A 25,013-nucleotide genomic window follows, 5' to 3' on the forward strand; every position below is an offset into this window, starting at 1 on the left:
AGCACACAGCATTAGTTGCCGAATATACAGGGTGTTCAAAATTAAGCTTTCACCAGCACATTATAAATAGGCGAACAAAAGAAAACGGGTGCTACTTTTTCTATTCCTTGAGTAAGGAACAGGTGCTACATAATTAGCAGCACCTGTTTCTTACACAAGTAGCGTAAAGTTATGATCCGGTTTCCTGTCATCGCTGTGTTTGCGTAACGGTCGTGAAAGCTTAATTTTGAACACCCTGTATATATGTGACGAAGGAGACAAGAGACGAGGAGTCACTACACTGTTAAAACAGCACTTCACCACATAGCACGCTCCTAGCCAACCATCATTCCGAATAATATCATTCTGTGTCCTGACTTGTTCAAAACAGGGGGAGGCGCCTATCTGGGACAAGATAATCTGTCCCAGAGAGGAGCCTCCTCCCATTTTCAACAAATCAATATACAGAATGATATCATTCGGAATGATGGTTGGCTATGAACGTGCTATGCGGTGAAGTTCTGTTTTAACAGTGTAGGAGAATACGTGTTTATTCTCTCGCACTCAAGAAGAAACTGCTCTTGCCATCTGTTCTTGGGATCCCCGAGCTTCAGTATATGACCCTGTCCCCCTTCGGGGTTAGACGGGGTGCAGGAGGGGCGACCCAGTCGGCCAGCACATCTGGACGGGATCCTCAGGCGTTAAATATATACAGGGTGTCCACGCTAAGTGTGAACAGATTTTAAAAAGATATATATAACACTTTTTCCAAGATGAAATCAGTTGCAATATAGCATATGCTGAAGGGCACTCCCTAGCAGGGCATTAGCAAAGTCCAAAAGCAATGTCTTAATTAACTTTCATTAATTAACTTTATAAAAGCTACAAAGTTGTCCCAATGAGAGCATCTGTTCCTTTCGGTCACCTGATATCGTAGCCGTTTTCAGAACAAAAATCCGTTCGATAGATCGCCCGCAAAAAATTCGTGAAGGAACGCCATTTTTTTCTTTATTTTGTTCATTGCGATTCTTAGAAGACGCGTATTTCCTTCATCCCCAACGGGAGAGGGGGAAGGAGCACAGTGCCGCCTCATGCGTCGAAGATGAGCTTTAACTTGCGGAAACAAAACAAAAACAAATGTATCGGGTGACTCTATCGGAACTGGCCTTATCTTGGGTTGCATTTTCTCTTTCCTTTTAATCTTTTTCCAGGACGCGAGAGGCGATAGTGTGCTCTTTCTCCCTCTCACATTGGGGGTGAAAGAAAGACGCGTCATCTAAGAAGCGCAATGAACAAAATAAAGAAAAAAATGGCGTTCCTTCACGAATTTTTTGCGGGCGATCTATCGAACGGATTTTTGTTCTGAAAACGGCTCCAGGGTGTCGAACCGCAAAAAATACGGGTTCGGTTCGGGTTCGGGTTCACGTTGTTTTGATTTCGTTCCGGTTCGGTTCCGGTTCGGCCACGCCAAGAATCGAACCGGTTCGCAAACCGGTTCGCAGCCCCGAACCGGTTCGCGAACCGGTTCAACGCTTCCGTTTTATATGTTCCATAAAACAGCTTTTATCAGGAAATCCGTGGCTAATAGCTTACTGCTGTTGTCTGCATTGACGTCTCTAGCGGTGAGGTAGCCCTTTAGCGAGAGAAATGAGGAATGGATGAACACTTATTGCAAATAGAGTCCACGCTGTTGAAGCGGTGTAGTCCTGCTACTTTCTGTTCCCAAAATCTCTTTTTTCACACGCACAGTGCCAGCAAGATACACTTAAAGGAAGCCTAATAAGATGGACAGCGTAACATAGACGACAGTACCAGCCGGCACACTGCCTTCGCAACGTGAATCGATCTGAAACCGTACTGAAGCATGTCGAAAATAAGCCTGCCAGCATTACTCTGTCCGAGCTCACAGCAGTGTACTAGTTAATCCACAACACAAAGGCAATATGTCACGACACAACTGCACTACCAATAAGCAGAACCACATTTACTTTTCAAGCCACGACCAATCAAACAGGCACCGTTCTGCGTACGCTCCTTCTCCACTTCTCATGTTTCTGACTTGTTTAATTTGTACTGCTCACGTGTAACGGGAAATCTTGGGCGCTTATTTGATCGCATATTCGGCTTGTAGAGCTACATAACTGGCCTACTCCATTCCTGTTTCATTCGTCCGCGTGGCACCTCGTCTCTGAAGGGTAGATGCCGCACCGCGTGCGTGGGGCGCTAGCGGCGGCGCTCACAAGGACAACTGCGCTTCAACATGTTAAAAAGACGCTGAAAGTATACTTACTATACGTCGTCGTCTCACTGTTAGGTGAAAATTTCTGAAATTCATGATATAGGCGCGTGATGATGATACCAATGTGTCTTCGTTCGGGGATAGAGAGGAACTCTTATGCTGACTTCTTTTATGTCCGAACCGTTTTGTTGCGAACCGGTTACCACTATTATTTTTTACGGTTCTGCTCCGGTTCGGGTTCAACAGTGTCATGAAAATTTCGGTTCGGGTTCGGTTCGACACCCTGGCTACGACATCAGGTGACCGAAAGGAACAGATGTTCTCATTGGGACAACTTTGTAGCTTTGATAATTAAAAAGTTAATTAAGACATTGCCTTTGGACTTTGCTAATGCCCTGCTAGGGAGTGCCCTTTAGCATATGCTATATTGCAATTGATTTCATCTTGGAAAAAGTATTATATATATTTTTAAAAAATCTGTTCACACTTATCGTGGACACCCTGTATATATATATATATATATATATCTCAGCGACTCAGCGAGCGAGTGACCCCTGGTTTGCCAATTCGGAACGATGCGCAGCTACCCTGGGCCGACGAGCCGCAAACACGGCGAAACACGTGTCCTCTGGTGCTGCCGCATCGTTCCATGAGTATCTGTTTTTCTGCGTGCAGCCATAGAAGCCATGTTAACCTGTAAGTTTGAATTACAAACACATCTAGTATCATTTATTTGTTCCTTTAGTGGCTTTTTTCCCTGCATTATATATATATATATATATTTGATGATGGGAGAAGAGGTGTTGAAAATACTTTAGAAGCGGCTCAGAAAGGGACATCCGTTCCCAGTTCATAGCACGTTTTTCGGAACATGGCAATGCGAAAGCATCAGAGTCCCCCAAGAGGGCGGAGATGTCGTTTGTGGTGGGTGTGTGAAGCGCATTTTGAAGAAGGCTTATATACACTTACTGTCATTCTTGCATAGATGATAGGCCATCACCACCTTGTCGGTGACATTCTGCCCGGATGTCTTGTACGGTGTTTCTTCTAGGATATCTGGGTAGGAAAAACATGTGAATACCAGCCGAGGCAACAAATCTCTTGCAGCAGTAGAGATGGCAATGTTATCGTCATTTCGCTAAACAATAATGTGCCTTTACTAAGGTTACTCTTAAAGTCCTGCTGCGCTGATACGCAGCGGGTGCGCTGAAATGGTCTTTCCTATATGTTACTTATGTTACTATATGGTCATCTTATGAGCCCAGGAGCTGGGAGTTCGTAAGGAGAAAACCCAGGGTGATCTGCCAAGGACCTGGCGTGGTCGGGGACATGACCGGCGATCTGGGGAACCCGCGGGCTCCCCATCCAGGTCAGGTCACCACGTCATAGAATCACATGGAATGTAGCAGGCCAAAAATTCGGCCGATCACTCTCATCTCATACAAAGAAGAAGAAGAAGAATGTCGACATACTTCACAATGTCGTTCCTTTGAAGATGAAGTGGAAATGAAAAACACACAACAACTTTATCCTTGAACTCGGGATAGCGGGTTACCAACTTTTAACGAAATCTGTTACTATATAGTTAAATGTTTTCTACAGTAACTATGTCGTTATCCCGTTGCCAAAAAAAGTAACTGAGTAACGGAGTTACATATATAAATCTGTTCTGTCGTTGTACTATTGAGAGACCCCTGGGCACCCTAGCTGCTGTGTTGAGCACCCCTTACCAGAGGCTCTGTCTCTTACACGATGACAGCGCCCTCCCTAGAAAACTTTGCAGCCCTGCAAACCAACTCATGCAAGTGGTTATCGTTCCTTTTGACAGGTGGCACCGGTTTCAAAGATAACTTTTTGCGTGCTGCAAGAGCGAGCTCAACAAAGGAGAGACACCAAGAGGAGAAGGGCAATCTGTTCCTTCCGCAATCGCGCGAGTATCCCTATACGTAGTATATTTTTTACGGCTCCGAGAATATTCGGGTTTTTCGAATACTGAAGAAGGGAATAATTGCGCATTCTAATTTACCGTGGTGCTCCAAGGGCCTTACGGCATTACACGGAGAAAGCATAACTCGGTAACAATGAAACAGATAACAGAACGGCAACAACAACAAACAAACAAAACAAAAACAGGAAATGCATTAACACGGGATAAAGTAATAGAGTATCATATACAACTAGTTACCTAAGATGCCAACAAGGCCAAAAACGGCAAGCCTGTTTTCGACATCCATCAGTACACTTTGAAACACCGTAATAGGACGGCGTTTACCAACAAAAATTTGTGCTCCATAACTTTGCCGAAGCTGCGCAAGAGGTATTAAAAATCGTCATAAATCCACTATTAGTATCGCCTATCGGCTTTCGGGGCGACCTTGTTCGCCGCTAGCTTCGAGCGTATATAGTTCAACTCTACTAAATTGGTGGCGCTGTCGAACACTATGACGTCATTTGTTTACAAACGGCGGCAGGCCTATTAGCGAAGGGGACGAAGGTCGTAACCAGTTTCAAAAAGTGCTGGACGCTATCTCCGCATAATTATTCTATTGTAGGATAATTTATTAGAGGTCCATAACTGTCTATAGTCACCAACTAGAGTCTGCAGACTCTAGTTGGTGACTATAGACAGGGTGACTAAGAACCAGGACATTAGACCATGGCTTCACTTTGACGTACTAAAAGCACTCACTGAATCGACGCAATCCAGTTACCTCTTATATCCTGGAGGAGTTCGGCATTGAGCTTAGTAGCCGCGTCGTAAGTGGACAGGTCCCCTGGGATGGGGTTATTCAGCTGCCAGCTGCGACAGGAGAAGCTGTAGAAGTCTTCGCACGGGTCAATGGACGTGTCCAGCGACGACGTGATCCAAGCACCTGCGAGTGAACAACAAAGCACAGCTCCAGTGGTATTTAATGTTCTCAACGAGCAATACGTGATAGCTGAGAGTTCTCATTCGCCTTTTCTTCTTCTTCTTCTTTTTTTTTCTATCAGCATTAAACGTATCCCCCCCCCCCCCCCTATTCACACGTGAAACATAACCATAACACTTTAGATCGTCGTCGTTGCGTATTCGTTGTTGTCGTTGTTGTTTATTCACACATAGATTGCTGCCCTGAAGAAAACGCATGAGCGGACAGTTTTTTCGTGGTACACTCTAAATCTTTTCACACCTTTAAAGGTGTAACAACGTGCATGGCGCACGCCTTTTTAGGTGTAATTTTGGTAACATCATAATGGAGCACGGTTTCGCACAAATTTTCTTTACTCGAGTGTTGTCTGTCCTCCAAAAATTCAGTCTTGCAACATCTCAAGATTGTTCAACAGTATTGTAGACACTTGCGCGTGCTCGATTATCGATAGCGATGCATATATGCATTAGCTCGTACCTACGATATCCAAGACATAATGAAAGCAAGATTTGCACTGACACTTGATCTTTAGTAATGCTTTCCAAATTTTGTAAAATATCATCCTTGAGATGCAATGTTACTCAACCAGGTTGAATGTTCATAGCGCACACCTTTAAAGGTGTGAAAAAGTTTACAGTGTAGGTGGAACTTTATTACCGGGCGATCGGTCTGCTGGTGTGGCGGCATGTATGTTGCACTCGGGGATTGCATGTCCTATAGGCCGAATTCACAAGGAACCGTACCGTCATTTGCCTTACAGTGTCTGAAGAACGCCCTGGGAAACTCCTGGACAGCATAGCTGTGGCCCGGAGTCAAATCCGGGTCCCCTCTCAGTCACGGCACGGGAAGCGTTTTCTTTTTCCTTTTTTTTTTCTCCGGAACCTGCGGGTTTGCGATTGATACTTGGGCAATCCTGTCCGTCAACACGTCACTTCTTCGGAAGTCGTGGTCGGCGTGGCCGGAGGTAGCTCATTGTCCCATCCGAGATAGCTAATGCCACCCAGTCCGCCGCAATAATCTGGTGCAGTTCACATCCCGGAACCGGTCTAACGTTGGCAATTCGTCTCGTGCGTTACACATTGGTGTATCAGTTTGAATTATGAAATATGCTGTCACAAACAGCTGTCAAAGTCCATGCGTGTTGGAGCCAGCCAGTGTGTTCAAAAGCCTGATTCTTTGCCCGGTTCTGTATGGTTCACTGTGGAAGCTTATCTTCCAGTCCTTTCGACGCCCGACTCAGCAGCATAGGTCTACAGCCGTGTTCAACTTAAGAAGGAAGAGAAACCTAGTCCGTCAGCTCTCGATGTCTGGACATGGAGATGTCACGCTGCCCTCCTGTGCCAGATAATGTAACCGATCATGCTTACTCTGCTTCCGTATTGGCTGTTAAGGCTAGCCGCATGACACTACGCTGCAGCAGAAAGTGCGCTCCCCTACTGCTGGCACTTCAGTATTTCTCCTGGCGCGCTATTGTGTCTCCTTATCTCCAACGGCGTATCTAGTTCACGAACTAGATTTCTTTTCCTTCTTAAGTTGAACACGACTATAGCGATCTAGCTTTAGAGGCCCGAGAGAAGATACGGATGATACGCGACCACGGTGGTGCACCCAAGTCACAATTTCTAATCACATTTTAACCATTTGAAGGATACGGGCGCACCGGTGCGTCGGGAGCGACCGTACCGCTGCGAATACGGGTGCACCATTACGTCCCAAGGTCTTGGTTTCAATTTTCGCACCCTCAGCTTTCGGTGCTGCAGCGGTACTTTGGTACAACTTTGGGAGTGTTGTTGGCTGCTTGAGACTTCTCCGGGGAACCGTGGCGCCATCCGTGGGCATATTCTTACAAGTATACTGGTAATATCGCTGGACGTGAGCATCGCAGGTACTTCAGAGGGCAGCGCAGGAGAGTCGGACGCGCAGGAGGCGGTTTGCCTGCGCCAACAGGCAACGCCGCACGCTCAGCTACTGCAAGACACCGAATTTATATGCGTTGTGTGGGACAAAGGGCTCTGCGTATAGCCAAGTAGCACTACAGTCTCGCAAACCTCTGCAGACATGTAGAAAAACACAAAACATGTTCTGTTTTATACATAACCAAGAGCAAATGTATATGCATTATGACTATAAAAGGCTTAACGCATATTCATAGCACTATTCACTAAATAACTTTCCACAATTCATCAGGTGTGTACGTTGTTTATGAAGCCATCTTGGCTAAAGTGGCCATATTCCTCAAGCCACCCGCCCTGGCGTGTGGTTGCTGTCCCGCGGGAGTCAGCAAAGCAGATAATTTCACTTTGCCAATTCCCAGTGATGTCATGCTGCTTCCGCTTATTTCAATCTGTATTACTTTTTGACGTGTTTGATTGTTTTTATAGTAACTTTTGAAGCGTGTCTAGCTGAACACTAACGAGACGGATGCTATGGGCCTATTGCAGTAAAGTTTCGCCCGGGACCGACGGCCCCAGCAGCCGTCCTCTATGCGGAGCGTCCTTACTAGACGGTCGTGTCCTGTATGTTCCCTGCCTTAGCGCCATACGGGGAACGTCATCTCTTTTGTGGTAATGCGTGTATTATATGTGCTTTATATACGTGGGCTCTCCGTATTCTACGGCATGCAGACATTCTGCGCATTATGTATATACTTTCTGTATACTACCTATGCAGATATTCTGGGTATATTATACGTAGACTTTCTCTATATACTACGTGTGCAGATATCCTGTGCATTATATGTAGACTCTTATATGTACTTTTTATATGTAGACTTTCTGTAGACTACGCATGCAGATATTCTGTGCATTATGTATAGACTTTCTGTATACTATCTATGCAAGCACTCTGTGTATCATATGTAGATTTTCTGTGTACTACACATGCCGATATCTCCCCCGCCGATATAGTAACTCCACAGGAATATCATTGACAAGGGTTGCGAGATTCAGAACATTTAATTCTAATGTTAGCAAATATAACATTATAACACTAGCATATTACATAAGTTCAACACTGTTCTCTCCGCAGCCGGAGCAGCCAGCAGGAGTCGAAACGAAACAAGCCGGCGCCGTGACTACGTACTTAATGTATTATGAACAAACACATAAAAGAAGTCGGATCGAACACTATAAAAACAAGACAGGTCTGTTCTGCGATTATATTCTCTAAACAAAATATCAAATATCAAATCAATTTTGCAAAAGTTATGCATTTAATTCCTTCTTTTGTGCGGAAAAAAAGGGGGAAGGCCTCGGTAGCTTAGTCGGTAATGTGTTGGGTTGCTGAGTTCAAGATTGTAGGCTGAAACCCGGTCGAGGAGGGTACCAGTGGGAGGTAAACATTGCTTCTGTCGGGACATTTACCTGCCGCGCTGCACGGAAGACGACGACGTGCACGAGCACGAGACTGGAACAGGACATTCTGACGTGTGCCTAGAACGGAACAGGTCACATGGGTGACGTGGCCTTTTGTTAAAGTTTTGTGTGAGTAAAGGGTTTTCCTACCATACCCATCTGGAGTGATCTGTACATGGTGGCAGCGATGCTCTAACCATGTACCTACCGGACATCCAAGGAACGATTCGTTCACCAAGTCAGTCAACAACACAAGCTGACAACCGAAGATGGCCGAAGTGGATCCTTCAAGCAATAAGCCACGCACAGAGGCGACACGGACACCGTACTTCAACCCTCTGTCCGTCCAGTTCCCAGATAGCTTCGACTTCAGACATCCACAAACATGGAGCAACTGGTTCCGACGATGGCAAAGGTACCGCATCATTACAGACCTGCATCTTCGCCCTCAGGAAACGCAAGTAAACACATTCCTATACGCAATGGGTCGCGTGAGTGAAGGTATTCTTGGCACACTTAAATTTCACCTAGGAACAAAGTAAGAGCTATGGAGCAGTTACGGCAGCATTTCAGAAGCACTTCGTCCCTCGCACAAACGTCATTTACGAACGAGTCAAGTTTGATCAACGACGACAGGAATCACATGAAAGCGTAGAATCTTTCATAACGGACCTTCACAGGATGGCAGAAGGGTGCCAGTTCGGCGAACTCAAAGAGGAACTCATACGGGACCGTCTCGTCGTAGGACTTGCAGATATGGACCTTCCCGAGCGACTTCAGCTTAACCCAGACCTCGCTGTAACAGCTGCAAGAAACACAGATACGATAAAGCAGCAGCAGCAGCAGAGAGATTTGCGCTCGTGCGGCAATGCAGAGGAAAGGGTCGAACAGCTATGAACGACCCAGGCACGACAACGTGATCGCAAGAAAGCAAAAAATTCGCCACAGAATCGACGACTATGCCGATGGTGCGGTGCAGCACAGACGCACAAAAGGGATGTGTGGCCAGCGTCCGGTAAACAATGCAACAACTGCGGGAAAACTGCACATTTTGCTTCTGTTTGTAAGTCGCAACCACAGCGGACGACACCAGTAGGCGCCAGACAGCAGCGCAGCGCAACCATTGAGGAAGCCTACATAGGACAGATATATAGTACTCGGTACGGGAACAGAGCCGTGGACGGTGAAAACAACGGTTGACGGGACTGAAGTCACATTCAAAGTAGACACAGGTGCCGATGTGTCAGTCCTTCCAGCACATCTCTATGACGGTACCAGAATGACTCAAATGAAGCCGCCATCAAAAGTCCTCCTGGGACCTGGCGAAACACCCATCAAGACCCTGGCAGAAGCTTGCATGACGATCAAATGGCATGAACACACTACGAAGGACAATGTGTTCATCCTTGAAAGATTACGAGAACCACTTCTGGGAAGGCCAACGATCAGGGCGTTGCATATTCTAGCGTATCTTCACGAGATCACAACCTCACAGAAGAGCCAAGCAGAGCGCAGCATCCTCGACGAGTACCCCAAACTACTGTCACGACTAGGGCTCATGAAAACGCCGTACAGAATTGCACTAATTCCAGGTGCCAAGCCACACGCAGTGACATACCCAAGAAAGGTACCGATTCCACTTCTGCCGCTAGTCCACAAGGAACTACAGCGGATGGAAACATTATGAGTGATCCGGTGCTTCACCAAGGCAACCCAATGGTGTGCACCAATGGTTGTGGCAAAGAAACAAAACGGCGAACTGTTCATCTGTGTGGACTACTGTGAACTCAACAAACAAGTAGTCCGCGAACGAATTGAAATGCCCACCATAGAAGAGTGTCTCGCAAAGCTGGCGGGAGCCAAGATATTCAGCAAGCTGGATGCCAGATCAGGATACTGGTAAGCGCCATTGACCGAAGATTCGCAGGAATATACTACATTCCTTACGCCTTTCGGACATTTCCAATTCCTCAGACTGCCTTTCGGAATTTCAACAGCGCCGGAATTCTTCCAGCGTGAAATGCTCAGAGTACTGGAGGGGCTTCCTGGCCTAGCATGTCTCCTTGACGACGTTATCGTTTTCGGGAAAAAGCCACAAGAGCATGACGATAACCTCGAGCGAGTACTAGAACGTCTGCAGAATGCAGGTATCACACTGAATGCAAGCAAATGCACATTTCGGAAATCCGAAGTGAAAATCTTGGGCCAGGTTGTTTCAGCTCAGGAAGTAAGTGCGGATCCCACAAAAGCTCACGGCCATTACAAGCATGCAGACACCGGAAAACGTAGCAGCAGAACTACGATCGTGCCTGGGGATGATCAACCACTTCGCAAAGTTCTTACCTGGACTGGCGGAACAAAGCCACTTAGAGACCTTCTACGACAGGACGCAAACTGGATATGTGGAGAAGCCCAAAGCCAAGCCTACCAGCGTATCAAACGGGCGCTCACTACCACTCCAGTCTTAGCACACTACGATCCACGAGCCAACCATACATTGTCAGTCGCTGCATCTGCGTATGGTTTAGGCTCTGTACTTCTGCAGGAAACCAACGGGCATCGACGCCCAGTAGCATACGCATCAAAAACACTATCGGAAACGGAACAGCGCTATGCACAGATTGAAAAGGAGGCGCCGGCACTCACTTGGGCGGCCGAACATTTCCGAACGTGTCTTCTCGGTCTGCGGTTCCACATCGAGACAGACCACAAACCCCTCGTACCACTACTCACCACAAAACGGCTAGACGACTTGAGCCCTACGCTTCCGTATGCGCCTTCTGGAGTTCGACTATACTATGAGTCATGTTCCAGGAAAGGACATCCACACAGCAGACGTGCTATCTCGTAAGCCACTGGCGAAACCGAGCACATAAGCCCATTACTTCGGCGAGACAGTAAAAGAATATGAGGTACTTACGTTGGAACTACTTTCGGCATCAGAATGCATTGAGTGAAGGAAAAATGGGTAGGAACACTTTATTACAATTAAGATTAACAAGGCTTTCGTGCAGAGTCTGCACTTCATCAGGTTAAAGAGTAGCCATACAACCGGACGTATATATACCAGTGGAAAGGGAGGGAGAAAGGGAAATAGACAAGGAAAAACACAATCGAAGACACTTATCTAGCTGAGGGAGTTGAAAAAACAATAAGTAAAATAAGTAAAAAGCGAAGCAGACCGGACACGACCAAAAAATACAGCCCAGGGTCCTGTGTCACAGACACATAACAGGGGAAAGTTCGCAGCGCGGACGGCCGAAAAACACAAGGCGACCCTTCCGATGCTCCCTGTAACAAGGAGTTTCGGGGAAGGCTCAAGGTCGCTCCGCGGTCCCCAGCCCGCCGCGCTGCCACCCCCCCCCCCCCCCCCCCCGGCCGGCGAACACATCCACCGCGAACATCCATATGTTTAACCCATGTGGCTGAAGGGAGCAAAATTTAGAGATCAGGTAGGATTCGCGATTTTTTCGTTTTATGTCATTTATATATCCGGATTCAAGGAGTACAATTGATAGATGAGTATTAAAGTCATGTCCCGATGCATTAAAGTGTACAGAGTCAGGGGTGGGGCGATTATTAATTATGTCAGATTTGTGGCCATAAAATCTTTCTCGCATGGAATTTGATGTTTCACCAATATATTGGACGTTGCATTTTTTGCACATAATCAAATAGCATAAATTAAATGAATTGCAATGTAAAGAGTGTCGTATCTTGAATGTAAAGGAATTAGCGTTACTATATAGAGATAGATGTACATGGGTTTATGAAATGACGTGTTTGACAGCGTGTTTTATAGCAAGGAGAGCAACCGGGTTGCTGTCGCACTAAGCGGGAGGAGGTGAGGATGTTGCGAATACTGCGAGATCTGCGGAAAGTTACAACTGGAGCAGTTGGGAAAATACCTTTAAGTTTTTCATCGCTGTGCAGCATGTTCGATGACGTTCAAAAATGGATCTAGCGTTGTTCAATGTTTTGTTGTAGACGGTGACGAAAGTGATATCATCGCGCTGTTTAATAAGCTGATGGGAGAGCAATGTATCTCTCTGCAAAAAACTACATTTTAAAAGGGCGTTCTCTATCAGATTCTTCGGCGGATAATTGCGTTTCTGAATGTCAACTGACACTTCTCTAGCGGGTTCAAGAAAATCGTTGTCGTTACAGCATATGCGCTTAGGGCGTGTAAATTGGCCGTACGGTATATTCCTTTTTTGGAAATTTGGGTGGTGGCTTTGGAAGTGTAGGTATTGACGTTTATCAGTTGGCTTCTTGTAGTGGTCGGTAATAAGTTTGCCAGATTGTATAGATATATTAACATCCAGGAAATTTACCGAGGTGTTAGAGTGGTTACAAGAGAATTTGATTGTATCGTGAACAGAGCTAAAATGTTCAAAAAACGAGCGCAGTGAATCTTCATCGCTAGACCAAATAACAAAAATGTCATCGATGTATTAAAGAAAAACTGGAGGTTTCGTCGGGGAAGAGTCCAGTGCTTTCTGTTCGAATTGCCCCATAAAAATATTTGTATAGTTCGGGGATACACGTGATCCCATAGCTGCACCTTGCACTTGGACAAAATGGTTGTCATTAAAAGTAAAGTTATTATATTGGAGAACGAGTTGAAGAAGGTGAATAATGGCGGAAGTTTGGAGGTTCTCAGAAGGGAAGGAAGAGAGGTAAGATTCCACGGCGCTAAGACTTCGTTACCGTGAAAGAATGTTCGTAGGTGCATTCTTCTGCCTAAATTTTGTAGATCGTTAAGAATATCAAACTCGTCAATTGGTGGCGGGGTAGGGACGAAGCTTAATCCTTTAGAGAGTACATTGATTTCCGTTTGGTCTAAGGTGGAACTAGACAGATTGAACACAACGTCCTTAGCGTTGGCAATAGGAGCGGATGGAGATTCAAACAAGACACTGGATATGTTAATACTGCTGATATTTGTTAGATTAATGTGGTCACGTTGGGCTTTCTTATGCTTAACATGTTGTAATTCAGACAATTTGTGAGATGCGAACAATTCAAGTGCTTCAGTCTTGCTGGCTGTTAGGGAATGAGCAAGTTGTCGAAGCTGGTTGTCAATATCCTTAAAGGTCAGCTACGCCGATTTCCCGATGTGTTGAAACGGTTGTGATATTCAGAACGAGCACATCCAACTGCCCCCGAAACGCACCTTCGTTTCTCAATTTTGTCTTCCTATTACGAAGATTAATTCATCAAAGAAACCAAAACAAGCCATGGGCGCAGCCATTTTTGTGACGTAGATGGGATAAACCTGCTCCATCTACGTAGATAGAGAATCGTGCGTCTGATTGGATGAAAGCTGAGGCTTTCTCTGACTTCCCTGGCGTCTTCTCCCGTTTGCGAGGAAATCCAGTTATGGCCGCCGGCTACGATGAGCGTTTCGTCCGAGGTAATCCCGAGAACTATTGAACGATGGAAACAACAACGGCGAACTCACCTCAACATCATTTTCGGCGTGCCATTCACGTCAACCCGTTCGCTGCTTTTACTACACGTGCAGGAATGGCAGCGATTGAGCAACAACGTGAGACTTGGTGATCGTTTGAGCATATACCTGCAGAGGACTGGTCTTCAAAGAAAGAAGGCCGTATTTCTGCCCATGCACATCGTGCGATTGCTAGGCTTGTTATACGAGATACATATATTGTGCAGCATCATAGCGCGACTGCAATGAACGACGTAGGAATGTATCGTGACCACTCGAACTGCACTCGTTGAACCATTCGTGGGTTATATGAAAGTGCTCAATAGAGTTGCCCCGCACAAATAGTGTTGGATGTAGTTTTGTAGTGTGTTGTTTATCTCGTAGAGCGCATCGCGGCATGTAGGTCGAGAGCCCTTATACGTATTTTTTGCATGTTTACTTGAGTGTGCGCATTGTTCTATACCACACAGGCCATATTTCATTCATAATAGTTTCGCAAATAAACACGTACGGGTCGATCTTATATTGCTTTTGAGTTAGGCATAGTGTCTTCAGATCAGGGTATGTGTATCCTGTTTGCTGGGCCCAACAGATGTTATTAAGGGTAGTGCAACATTTCCCACTTCTTGAACCATGCTAACATTGCCAGGATAAGGAACATTACACTGTGCTGTGTATTCCACACTCAGGTGTCTCGTGACGTAAACCCCCAACTATTATATTGGGTACTCCACATGTTCAACCAGTCAGCACTTCCCATATCCTATTTTTTTTAAACATGTGCTTAAAATTCCACAACTGCCACTCAAGTAACTTTGCCACCAAATTAGTCAGTGACAAAAGGTATATGTACTTTATCACAAATTTAATAACCTTGGTGGAAATGGTTGATGGTGTCCTCTGCCTTGTACGGTGCACTTAATAGCAAAATACACAATAGTCCAAATTTTTCCTTGTCCACAAATGCCCTGTCAAAGCTGAAAGACTCTTATCAAAATGGGGAAGCGGGCTTGCTTGTCCAGAGAAACAAATATGAAACTGCAGTGCTCAACGTAAATAACTGCATGCTCAGCAACTAAGGCTGGTGATGCCGAAGACCTAATATTTCTATGTTAAAAGGAACAAAAGAGAAAAGACCACTGCGGCCTATTAATGTTGTTTCAAAAGTATAACACCACAAAATTTGTGAGAGTCAGTTGGTGTATTTAGTTATGTTGGTCACCTCCTGCACCAATTTTTAATAAGATTCAAATGCGTTGCTACCAACCAGGACCTAAGCCTGACCTATGATCTAATAATAATAATAATAGTATCTATCTATGACCTATATGGACCCTCACCACTAGTTTGGTCCAGGTTTCACACGTGGCTTCTAGTGAAGTTCGAAGCTGCTTTGTAGGGCTGACAGGAGACTTGCAGAGTAGAGAATTTTTTATTTATATTTTCCATAGAACATGTAAAAAACAATGTGCTGTACCAACTGTATTCAAAGAAATACAAATATACTTTGTTTTAGCTATGTGCATACTAGCAGATTACAGGTGACCGATGACACACAATGGGCGTCAAGGGTGAGAACACAAGAATACTACCACTGCAGGCACTGTCCTGAAATTCTAAGTCACCATTTGTCAGAAAGCAATGACCACGCACAGCCTAAGGATCATATTTAGCTCCTTCCATTATTCTTTTTATTGACAGCATGTTGGCTGCCATCCAGTCCATGAAAGTGACCATTATCGTTGAAAGAACGGTTCAACAGCAAGCGAGCTGGTGATAGTGTCCATGATGGCGAAACCTGAAGAGGAGATACAAGAAGGGACATAAACACGCTATGTTGAGACATTGTGTATGTCCCTTCCTATCCCTCGTCTCGGGGTTTTTCACTATGGACCTTCATGATGTTTCCTTCCGGAAACTTGACATATTTTTATGTAGAATTGTGAAGGTACAGCTAGGTGCTGTTAGCAAATCACACAGTACTTTTCTTGAAACAAGAATCCATAGAAGGTACACAATCATCTTCAGCATTGCACACATCTATGGGACATGTTAATCACTTTGGAATGTCACAGACAGGTCATGGAGGCCGGCACATGATTAGTGGTGTTGAACAGACAACTATTTGTCATATTTTAGGCACAAAAAGCAGTTTTGGCACCTGCATGTTGAGACAGATGTATCTCTACATACTTTGCCATGACACAAATATATGAAGCAACAAATGTACTCTCTAGTTCATTATGGTTTTTAGTCAACACTGCCAAGAATGTGGGAACACAGTCTTCTACCACCTACACTCTTCAAAATGACCTTCACACACGACACATTGTAGGTCAACGAGACTCCAGAATAATGTCCTCTCCCTCCCCATTAGCTGAAAACATTTTTCTACAACCTTGCATAAGGGGAAGTTAGTAAGAAACGCACACATTCCTTTTTTCAGCAAATTAGTATTCAGAGCGTTACCATACTGTGGTAGGCCTGCAGTGCATTACGTGGTACAGCACACACTGTTAAAAATTTCACCGTAGAACATGTCCCCCATTCTAATGACAGTCTTCTCCAGTTTTTCAAACTGCCATTTCCCATAGTGCTTTATGGTATGACACAGTATTTCTAAATCTGTACTGTAGTTTACTGGTTGTAGCAGAAAAAAGACATCACTGTTCTCGATCACAGGACGCAAGCCATAAATGCTATACGGAAACAGTACATGCTGCTCTCTAGCAGTTGTTCGTGTTTGGACATGGTATGGTGCATGCAGGGTAAATTCCATGGTTAAAATATCCAAACGTGAACAACTGTTAGATTACATGATGTAGAATGCTCTATAGTACAGTAAAACCTCCAAAGTCTGACACCTCCCTACCTCGGACAACTCCCCACGATTTCATTGCACGGGCAGGCTCCCATTGAAACTACGTGGGGACGAAATTCTCTATGTTGGACACCTCCCTATCTTGGAAGTAGGATAGGGTTTTCCCTGCAAAGTCGGACAAAACCCTGACCAAATTACCTCAATATAGGCCCATCTTTGCACCAAAAAGACCCAAAATGAGCCAGTGGCCTTGACTTTTGCCCGTTTTTTCCCTATACTGGTCACAGCATTTTGTTGCTTTAGTTTTTAGAGTCCAAAAACAAGTGCTGTCAGTCTACATTGTAATTCTTTATGTGAGCACTTGTCTTCAGTTTGTCTAGAGCCTTTGAACGAGCACTGCACCAAAGCTATCAGAAGTGGGCTGACGCTTCAGAGACAAGTCCTTGCTGCTCGAAAAGCTCCAGAGGTAATGCCATTGAGTAGAATCTGAACGGAATTGAATATACTAAAATCAGTAATAATTATCAGTGAAGAGTGGGTAGAGGTACCACTACCAGGTACCACTACCAGGCACCACCACCAGGTACCACTAAGGACCTTAAATTGAAGGGGGACATTTCTCACAGCTGTGATCTCTTCCATTCTTTGTTGCCGTCATATTCTGTAACTCGGACACGCTTCGGCTGCACCGCGGGTGTACAAAATAGGAAGGTTTCACTTTACGGTCTTTACTTGACTTTACTATCCCTGTGTCAGTTGTTTCATGTTGTAATTGCGTAGCAGCTGGCCTGTACCTGAGAATAGGTTTGATGCATTGTACACGCACCATACACATGCAGTATGTGGTGTGTTGTGATAGTAATGCCACTGCCAATTGAAGAATAATGCTCCAGGTGGATTGTTTCGGTACAATCTTGAACTATGCATACCAAGGGGTAGGGCATCTGCGTGACAGGTTTACCTGGAAGTAAGAAAGTAAATGTTAGCTGAAGTCATTGAATAATTAACATTATCAATATACTGCTGCAGATGATACAAACAATAGCACACATGATGCTCCGATATGTTCTGCAGGAATGTCTCTGTACTCACAATATTAGTGCAGCAGCTACAGAAAGGCATAAAACAAGTTTTTGTATACATGATACCACTTGAATGCTACACAAGCTTCTGCTGCACTGCCAGAACACCACGGCGGACAGATTTACCTTACTTCACCTCAGAAAAAGTATGCACTGTTGCACACATGATGCTGTTTGAATGTCTCGAAAAACATAATTTATGACCAAAAGACATCAACTGGAAGATTTCGATTTACCTTAGTCAAAACTGAGAAAAAGTATGTGCTGTTGCACACATGAAACTGCTTGAACTGCCCTCGAGCGCTCTGGAAAAACACCTTATGACCAAAATACAACAGCTGAGCCAACATTGAATTTATACCTTACTCAAAATACACAAGATTTGCTGCCGTGCATATGATACGATGATACTGCTTAAATGTACTCTGAAAGCGCTGCCACCTCAGGCGTGGTTGCTCTAAGCTAGCGAGCAACAGCAAGGGTATACGAACACAAGAAGTCGAGCACAAGTGATGGAATGCACTTGATTAATCAGAAAATGAAATGTCTCAGTACCAGGTGTCACTGTTCCATCAACAAAAACAGATGAACTTTGAAGGGGCGTCTGGTTGGCACTGGTGACAGCCTTCAGCTTGAAACCCAGACGGTGATTGTTGAGACGTGGAGTGCAAGCTTTTCAGTGGTGCCAGCATGCCTGCAGCATTTAACAAATAAGGCAATTCCAAATCTGTACTGAGAATACACCCGCTGGGGCGCAATCTCTAAAGGATGAAGCAGTAACCGACAGATAGCGTATTTTTCTCTTCTACGTGATGCAATTTGCACCGCATGACTGACTTGTCTAACATATTACGCGTCTTACCTTTATCTGGTGCCTAGTCCTGCCCCTGCAATCTCCTGCTGCAGATAAGGTTGGCACAGGATCCCGGACGAGACATCTTCGGCTTCTTGTGAAACAAGTTGCGCATTGCTTCCGTAACATTCGTATGAGCCAGATGAACAGATCAAATCGCTCCTTTCGAAGGTGGCACCCAGTCGGAGTTGTAACCGATTGTTGCAGTCAATAGATTTCTCTTTCGCCTTTCGGAAGATTGTGGTTTGCAACATTGGAACTGCATGCTGAAGTGTTCTCGCAGACGGGAGCAAAACGCTCACACATTCTCGGCACGCAGCACAGAACACGAATCACACCAGGAAGTCTGTACTGGCCTAGCAAATGCTTTGCAGTCGAAGGAAACAAAACTCACGTTCCTCGTGGGTTTAGTGAAGTCCAGAAATATACTGGCTCCCTAATAGCGAACTGTTCATCACTTCTCCAATGTGAATCTGCGCAGCAGACGGCTCGGCAGAAGAAACTGGCCGGCTTGGCGGAAGAAACCAAGCCAAAAGTCATGCCAAGCCGGAGCGCGGGCAGACCACGAATGTGTCGTCGACACAGGGTTTGCGAGCCACAAGACGGGATGTCAGTGAAACTAAAAATTCACTTTTTCGGAAAACCGCGAGGAGTTTGGGATAACTATTTTGCATACATAATCAGTGTTCCCTTATGAACACATCGTGTGAGTACCATTCCATTCTGTGACACTCGAAAATCGGCGTAGCTGAGCTTTAATTTTTAGGGAACTCTCTGATCGCAGAATTCTGATTAGGTCTATAGACGCACTTGTCAAAGTATCACACCATCTTCTAGAGCTTCCGAGGGGAATGGAAATCAAAAGCAGTGAACAGTTGAAGCCTTAGGCCCCTGGGAACAACTTTTTGCGCAATGCAATCAGAGTAGAAATGGAAATTTGACATAAACCTAGCCTTTTTATCAAACAACTTACGGGCCTTGAGAAACACAGAAGACGGGGTACAGTCCGGTGGTTGTCAGCAAGAGTCTGTCTTACGCTTCTTTTGATGCTTGCGTAGTTTGTTGGTCCTGACGGTCGAAGCATAAGTAACAGGGGTAGCGGAATGGACAGTCCGGTGCGGGGTTGCAGACTTCGGCCTGGAAGTTGAGTCGACCGAAGCTCTGGGCGAGGCCACGGAAGAGTCACGTGGTGCGACGTTGGTGGATCGTAGAGGGGGTGATGCTTACGTGAACGACGAGAGGAAACGGCGCTTGCTGACGCCGAGGATACAGGTGGACTAGGATGGGCGGGTCTGTGTGTGACCTGGGTCACATGTGCCGAAGAGGTGGAAGACTGGTCCAAAGGTGGGAAATCCTGGGGATTAACGTTAAAAGATGGAGTGCTCTTTACGGGGAAAGATGCAGGCGGGAAGTGCAGCCTAATGCAACTTCTGTAGTGGGAAGCGAGGACTTTGGCTCCTTGAAAGTTGAGATGATAGCCATCCAAAGCGAGGAATTCAAACGGGCACTGCTCAAAACGGTTATGGCGGATAGACTCAATCCGTTCGTTCACGATTGAAAGATACCAGAAGTGTTGGTTAATTAGTCGAATCTTGAGGTTGGTCTCTCCGATGAAAGCTCGTTGGTTCACGGGGACGTACACGGAGGGAAGACGAGGCGGGATACTTGACAAGACCACAAAAACATGTGGGCGGGAAGAATGAATGTGAGACAAGAGCACGTCGAAGCGTTCCAAACACGTGAAGATCGAGGTATCACCGACATCAATAGTTCTCGTTACCATGGACGTTGCATCACTATACACCAATATACCACATGACGAAGGTCTTAGCGCCGTGGAATCTTACCTCTCTTCCTGCCCTTCTGAGATCCTCCAAACTTCCGCCATTATTCACCTTCTTCAACTCGTTCTCCAATATAATAACTTTACCTTTAATGACAACCATTTTGTCCAAGTGCAAGGTGCAGCTATGGGATCACGTGTATCCCCGAACTATGCAAATATTTTTATGGGGCAATTCGAACAGAAAGCACTGGACTCTTTCCCGACGAAACCTCTAGTTTTTCTTAGATACATCGATGACATTTTTGTTATTTGGTCTAGTGATGAAGATTCACTGCGCTCGTTTTTTGAACATTTTAACTCTGTTCACGATACAATCAAATTCTCTTGTAACCATTCTAACACCTCGGTAAATTTCCTCGATGTTAATATATCTATACAATCTGGCAAACCTATTACCGACCTCTACAAGAAGCGCCAACTGATAAACGTCAATACCTACACTTCCAAAGTCACCACCCAAATTTCCAAAAAAGGAATATACCGTAAGGACCCATTTTTGAACGTCATCTGAACATACTGCACAGCGATGAAAAACTTAAAGGTATTTTCCCAACTGCTCCAGTTGTAACTTTCCGCAGATCTCGCAGTATTTGCAACATCCCCACCTCCTCCCGCTTAGTGCGACCGCAACCCGGTTGCTCTCCTTGCAATAAAACACGCTGTCAAACATGTCATTTCATAAACCCATGTACATCTATCTCTACACTCTTAAAAATGAACTTCGCCTCATAGCACGCTCCTAGCCAACCATTATCTTGAATGATATCGTTATCTGCCCTGATTTGTTGAAAACGAGAGGCGTACGCCTTTTTTGTGACAATTATGAACAGCATAAGTGTCACAAAAAAGGCGTACGCCTCCCATTTTCAACAAATCAGAGCAGATAGCGATATCATTCGAGACAATGGTTGGCTAGGAGCGTGCTATGCGGTGAAGTTCATTTTTAAGAGTGTAGTAACGCTAATTCCTTTATATTCAAGATACGACACTCTTTACATTGCAATTCATTTAATTTATGCTATTTGATTATGTGCAAAAAATGCAACGTCCAATATATTGGTGAAACATGAAATTCCATGCGAGAAAGATTTTATGGCCACAAATCTCACATAATTAATAACCGCCCCACCACTGTCTCTGTACACTTTAATGCATCGGGACATGAGTTTAATACTCATCTATCAATTGTACTCCTTGAATCCGGATATACAAATGACATAAAACGAAAAGATCGCGAATCCTACCTGATCTCTAAATTTTGCTCCCTTCAGCCACATGGGTTAAACATATACGCTGGCCCGCTACAGTTGTTCAACTTTTGATTATGCTTCAAGTGGGTCGTCCTTCCGTTATCCAAGAAGTGTGGATGTTGGGGGTGGATGTGTTCGCCGGCTGGGGGGGGGAGGGGGGGGGATGCAGCGCTGTCGGAGCGGAGCGACCTTGAACCTTCCCCGAAACTCATTGTTACAGGGAGCATCGGAAGTGTCGCCTTGCGTTTTTCGGCTGTCCGCGCTGTGAACTTTCCCCTGTTATGTGTCTGTGACACAGGACCCTGGGCTGTATTTTTTGGTCTTGTCCGGTCTGCTTCGCTTTTTACTTATTTTACTTATTGTTTTTTCAACTCTCTCAGCTAGATAAGTGTGTTTTTGCTTGTCTATTACCCTTTCTCCCTCCCTTTCCACTGGTATATATACGTCCGGTTGTATGGCTACTCTTTAACCTGATGAAGTGCAGACTCTGCACGAAAGCCTTGTTCATCTTAATTGTAATAAAGTGTTCCTACCCGTTTTTCTTTCACTCAATGCATTCTAATGCTGAAAGTAGTTCCAATGTAAGTACCTCATATTCTTTTACTGTCTCGCCGAAGTCATAGGCGGATGTGCTCGGTTTCGCCAGTGGCTTACGAGATAGCACGTCTGCTGTGTGGATGTCCATTTCGGGAACATGACTCACAGTATAGTCGAACTCCGGAAGGCGCATACGGAAGCGTAGGGCTCAACTCGTCTAGCCGTTTTGTGGTGAGTAGTGGTACGGGGTGTTTGTGGTATGTCTCGATGTGGAACGGCAGACCGAGAAGATACGTTCGGAAATGTTCGGCCGCCTAAGTGAGTGCTGGCGCCTCCTTTTCAATCTGTCCATAGCGCTGTTCCGTTTCCGATAGTGTTTTTGATGCGTATGCTACCGGACGTCGATGCCCATTGGTTTCCTGAAGAAGTACAGCGCCTAAACCATAGGCAGATGCATCGACTGACAATGTATGGTTTGCTCGTGGATCGTAGTGTGCTTAAACTGGAGTGGTAGTGAGCGCCCGTTTGATACGCTGGTAGGCTTGGCTTTGGGCTTCTCCCCATATCCAGTCTGCGTCCTGTCGTATAAGGTCTCTAGGTGGCTTTGTTCCGCCAGTCCAGGTATTTTTTTGTCTTTTTGGTCCGCCAGGCCTGTATTTTTTGGTCTTGTCCGGTCTGCTTCGCTTTTTACTTATTTTAGTTATTGTTTTTTCAACTCCCTCAGCTAGATAAGTGTCTTCGATTGTGTTTTTCCTTGTCTATTTCCCTTTCTTCCTCCCTTTCTACTGGTATACCGGGTGTTTCAGTTAAATCCCCGGGCTAAATATTTCGCGAACGGGTGCACCAATCGAATAACTTTCTTTTTTACAAGTATCTGTCCAATACCGCCAATACCGCACGCTTGTAATCGCCAGATACAACGAGCTCCTGGCTTCCGGTCACAGCGTACGGCTCCAGTGGGTACCCAGTCACGTCGGGTTGCCCGCAAATACCCGTGCCGACATTGCTGCGAAACGTGCCCATACCACGGCTGCCTTGAGTCTCAGCATCCCGCTTTCAATGTCTGCCTGCCTGTTCCAAATATGTCGCTTGCGCTGTCGCTGTGTCCAAGATTTCATAGAACGTGCCATCTCGCCCAATACATTTCTGCACTCCATGGACCCAAAAATGCAATACGTCCCTCCCCCAAACATCACGAGGAGGGAGGCGTCCGTTATCCACGGTCTGCGGTTAAGCGTGGCTCGAACGCCAGCACAGCTCTTCCAACTCAGCACGCTTGACACCCCTACATGTGCAGCCTGCTCTACCGAGGGCAACACTTCCCACCTACTCCTCCACTGTCGCCTATTCGCCGCTCCCCGTGCCACTCTGATGGAGCAGCTAGCTGCCCTAGGGCTGAGGGAGGTCACGCTGGCAACGCTACTGGGCCCTCTGCAACGCCCCATTCAGTGGTGCGTCGGAAGGGAACTCGTACGCTTCCTTACTGACACAGGGCTCGCGCTGAGCCTGTGACTGCGCCTCTTCTTTCGCTCTTTTCGTTTTGTCTTTGTCTTTTGTCTTTCTTTTTCTTCGTTTTATTTTTCCTTTTTTGTAAGCAGGAATAGCAAGTCGGCTTCTGGAGCCAGGCTAACCTTTCCCCTCTTTCGTGTTTTTTTTTTTTTGTTTTGTTTTCCAATAAACCTATATCCCCCCCCCCTCCCCCGCCTACAAGATGCGCACCACATGAATGAGCGGGAGGCGCTCATTATTTAAATTAAATTCAAATGAGTTTCGTGAAAAAAAGCTAACTTCTAAAGCAGGGCGCCGTCGGCATTAAAATGGGTACTACCCCTTTTGGGACCTTCAGTGTACACCTTTCAGAGAAAAATCTGCCACCGTAGCGGGTCATTTGTTGCTGTGATTAATTGGTTTCGGTTTACGTATTTTTGTCGCGGCGAAGCGCAAAAGGACGTAATTCATTGATGGACATGAGAGTGAAAGAGCGTCCTTTTGCGCTTCACCGCGACCAGCTGCGACAAAAATATGTAAACCGAAACCAATTCATTACTGCAACAAATGACCCGCTTCGGTTGCAGATTTTTCTCTAAAAGGTATCTACTGAAGGTCCCAGAAGGGGTAGTACCCATTTTAATGCCGACGGCGCCCTGCTTTAGAAGTTAGCTTTTTTCACGAAACTCATTTGAATTTTTATTTAAATAATGAGCGCCTTCGGCTCATTCACGCGGTGCGCATCTTGTAGGCGGTATTGGACAGATACTTGTAAAAACGAAAGTTATTCGATTGGTGCACCGGTTCGCAAATTATTTAGCCCGGGGATTTAACTGAAACACCCGGTATACGTCCGGTTGTACGGCTACTCTTTAACCTGATGAAGTGCAGACTCTGCACGAAAGCCTTGTTCATCTTAATTGTAATAAAGCGTTCCTACCCGTTTCTCCTTCACTCAGTGTGATCACAGTTAATTGGACTTTGGCGTTGCTTTTTACTTTGTATTGTATTGTCATCAGAATGCATGACAAACCGCATCAGGAGGCAGACTAAGAACGACTACACATCATCCAGAGTAATGCACTACATTACAACGGAATGGCCCAGGGAAGGAACGCTTCCTCCAGAACCTCCTATGAAATGGTAAAGGAGGAACTCTCCCTAGTTCAGGGTCTCCTTTTCAAAGGGAGCCAGTTAGTCATAC

General features: G+C 45.5%; 1 protein-coding gene across 1 annotated transcript in view; it reads right to left on the reverse strand.

Moving 5' to 3' along the window:
• The window catches only part of LOC135378408 (neprilysin-1-like), an 87,319-nt gene extending 82,122 nt beyond the window's left edge, over positions 1-5,197 (reverse strand). Inside the window, exons 1-2 of the mRNA XM_064611438.1 lie at positions 4,930-5,197; positions 3,188-3,274 (exon numbers count right to left, since the gene is read on the reverse strand). Coding sequence (XP_064467508.1) covers positions 3,188-3,215 — 28 coding nt within the window. The 5' untranslated portion in view covers positions 3,216-3,274; positions 4,930-5,197. The remainder of the gene's footprint in view (positions 1-3,187; positions 3,275-4,929) is intronic.
• Between the last annotated feature and the right edge of the window lie 19,816 nt (positions 5,198-25,013).

This window comes from Ornithodoros turicata, chromosome 1 (assembly GCF_037126465.1).
Source record: "Ornithodoros turicata isolate Travis chromosome 1, ASM3712646v1, whole genome shotgun sequence".
Classification (NCBI taxonomy): Eukaryota; Metazoa; Arthropoda; class Arachnida; order Ixodida; family Argasidae; genus Ornithodoros; species Ornithodoros turicata.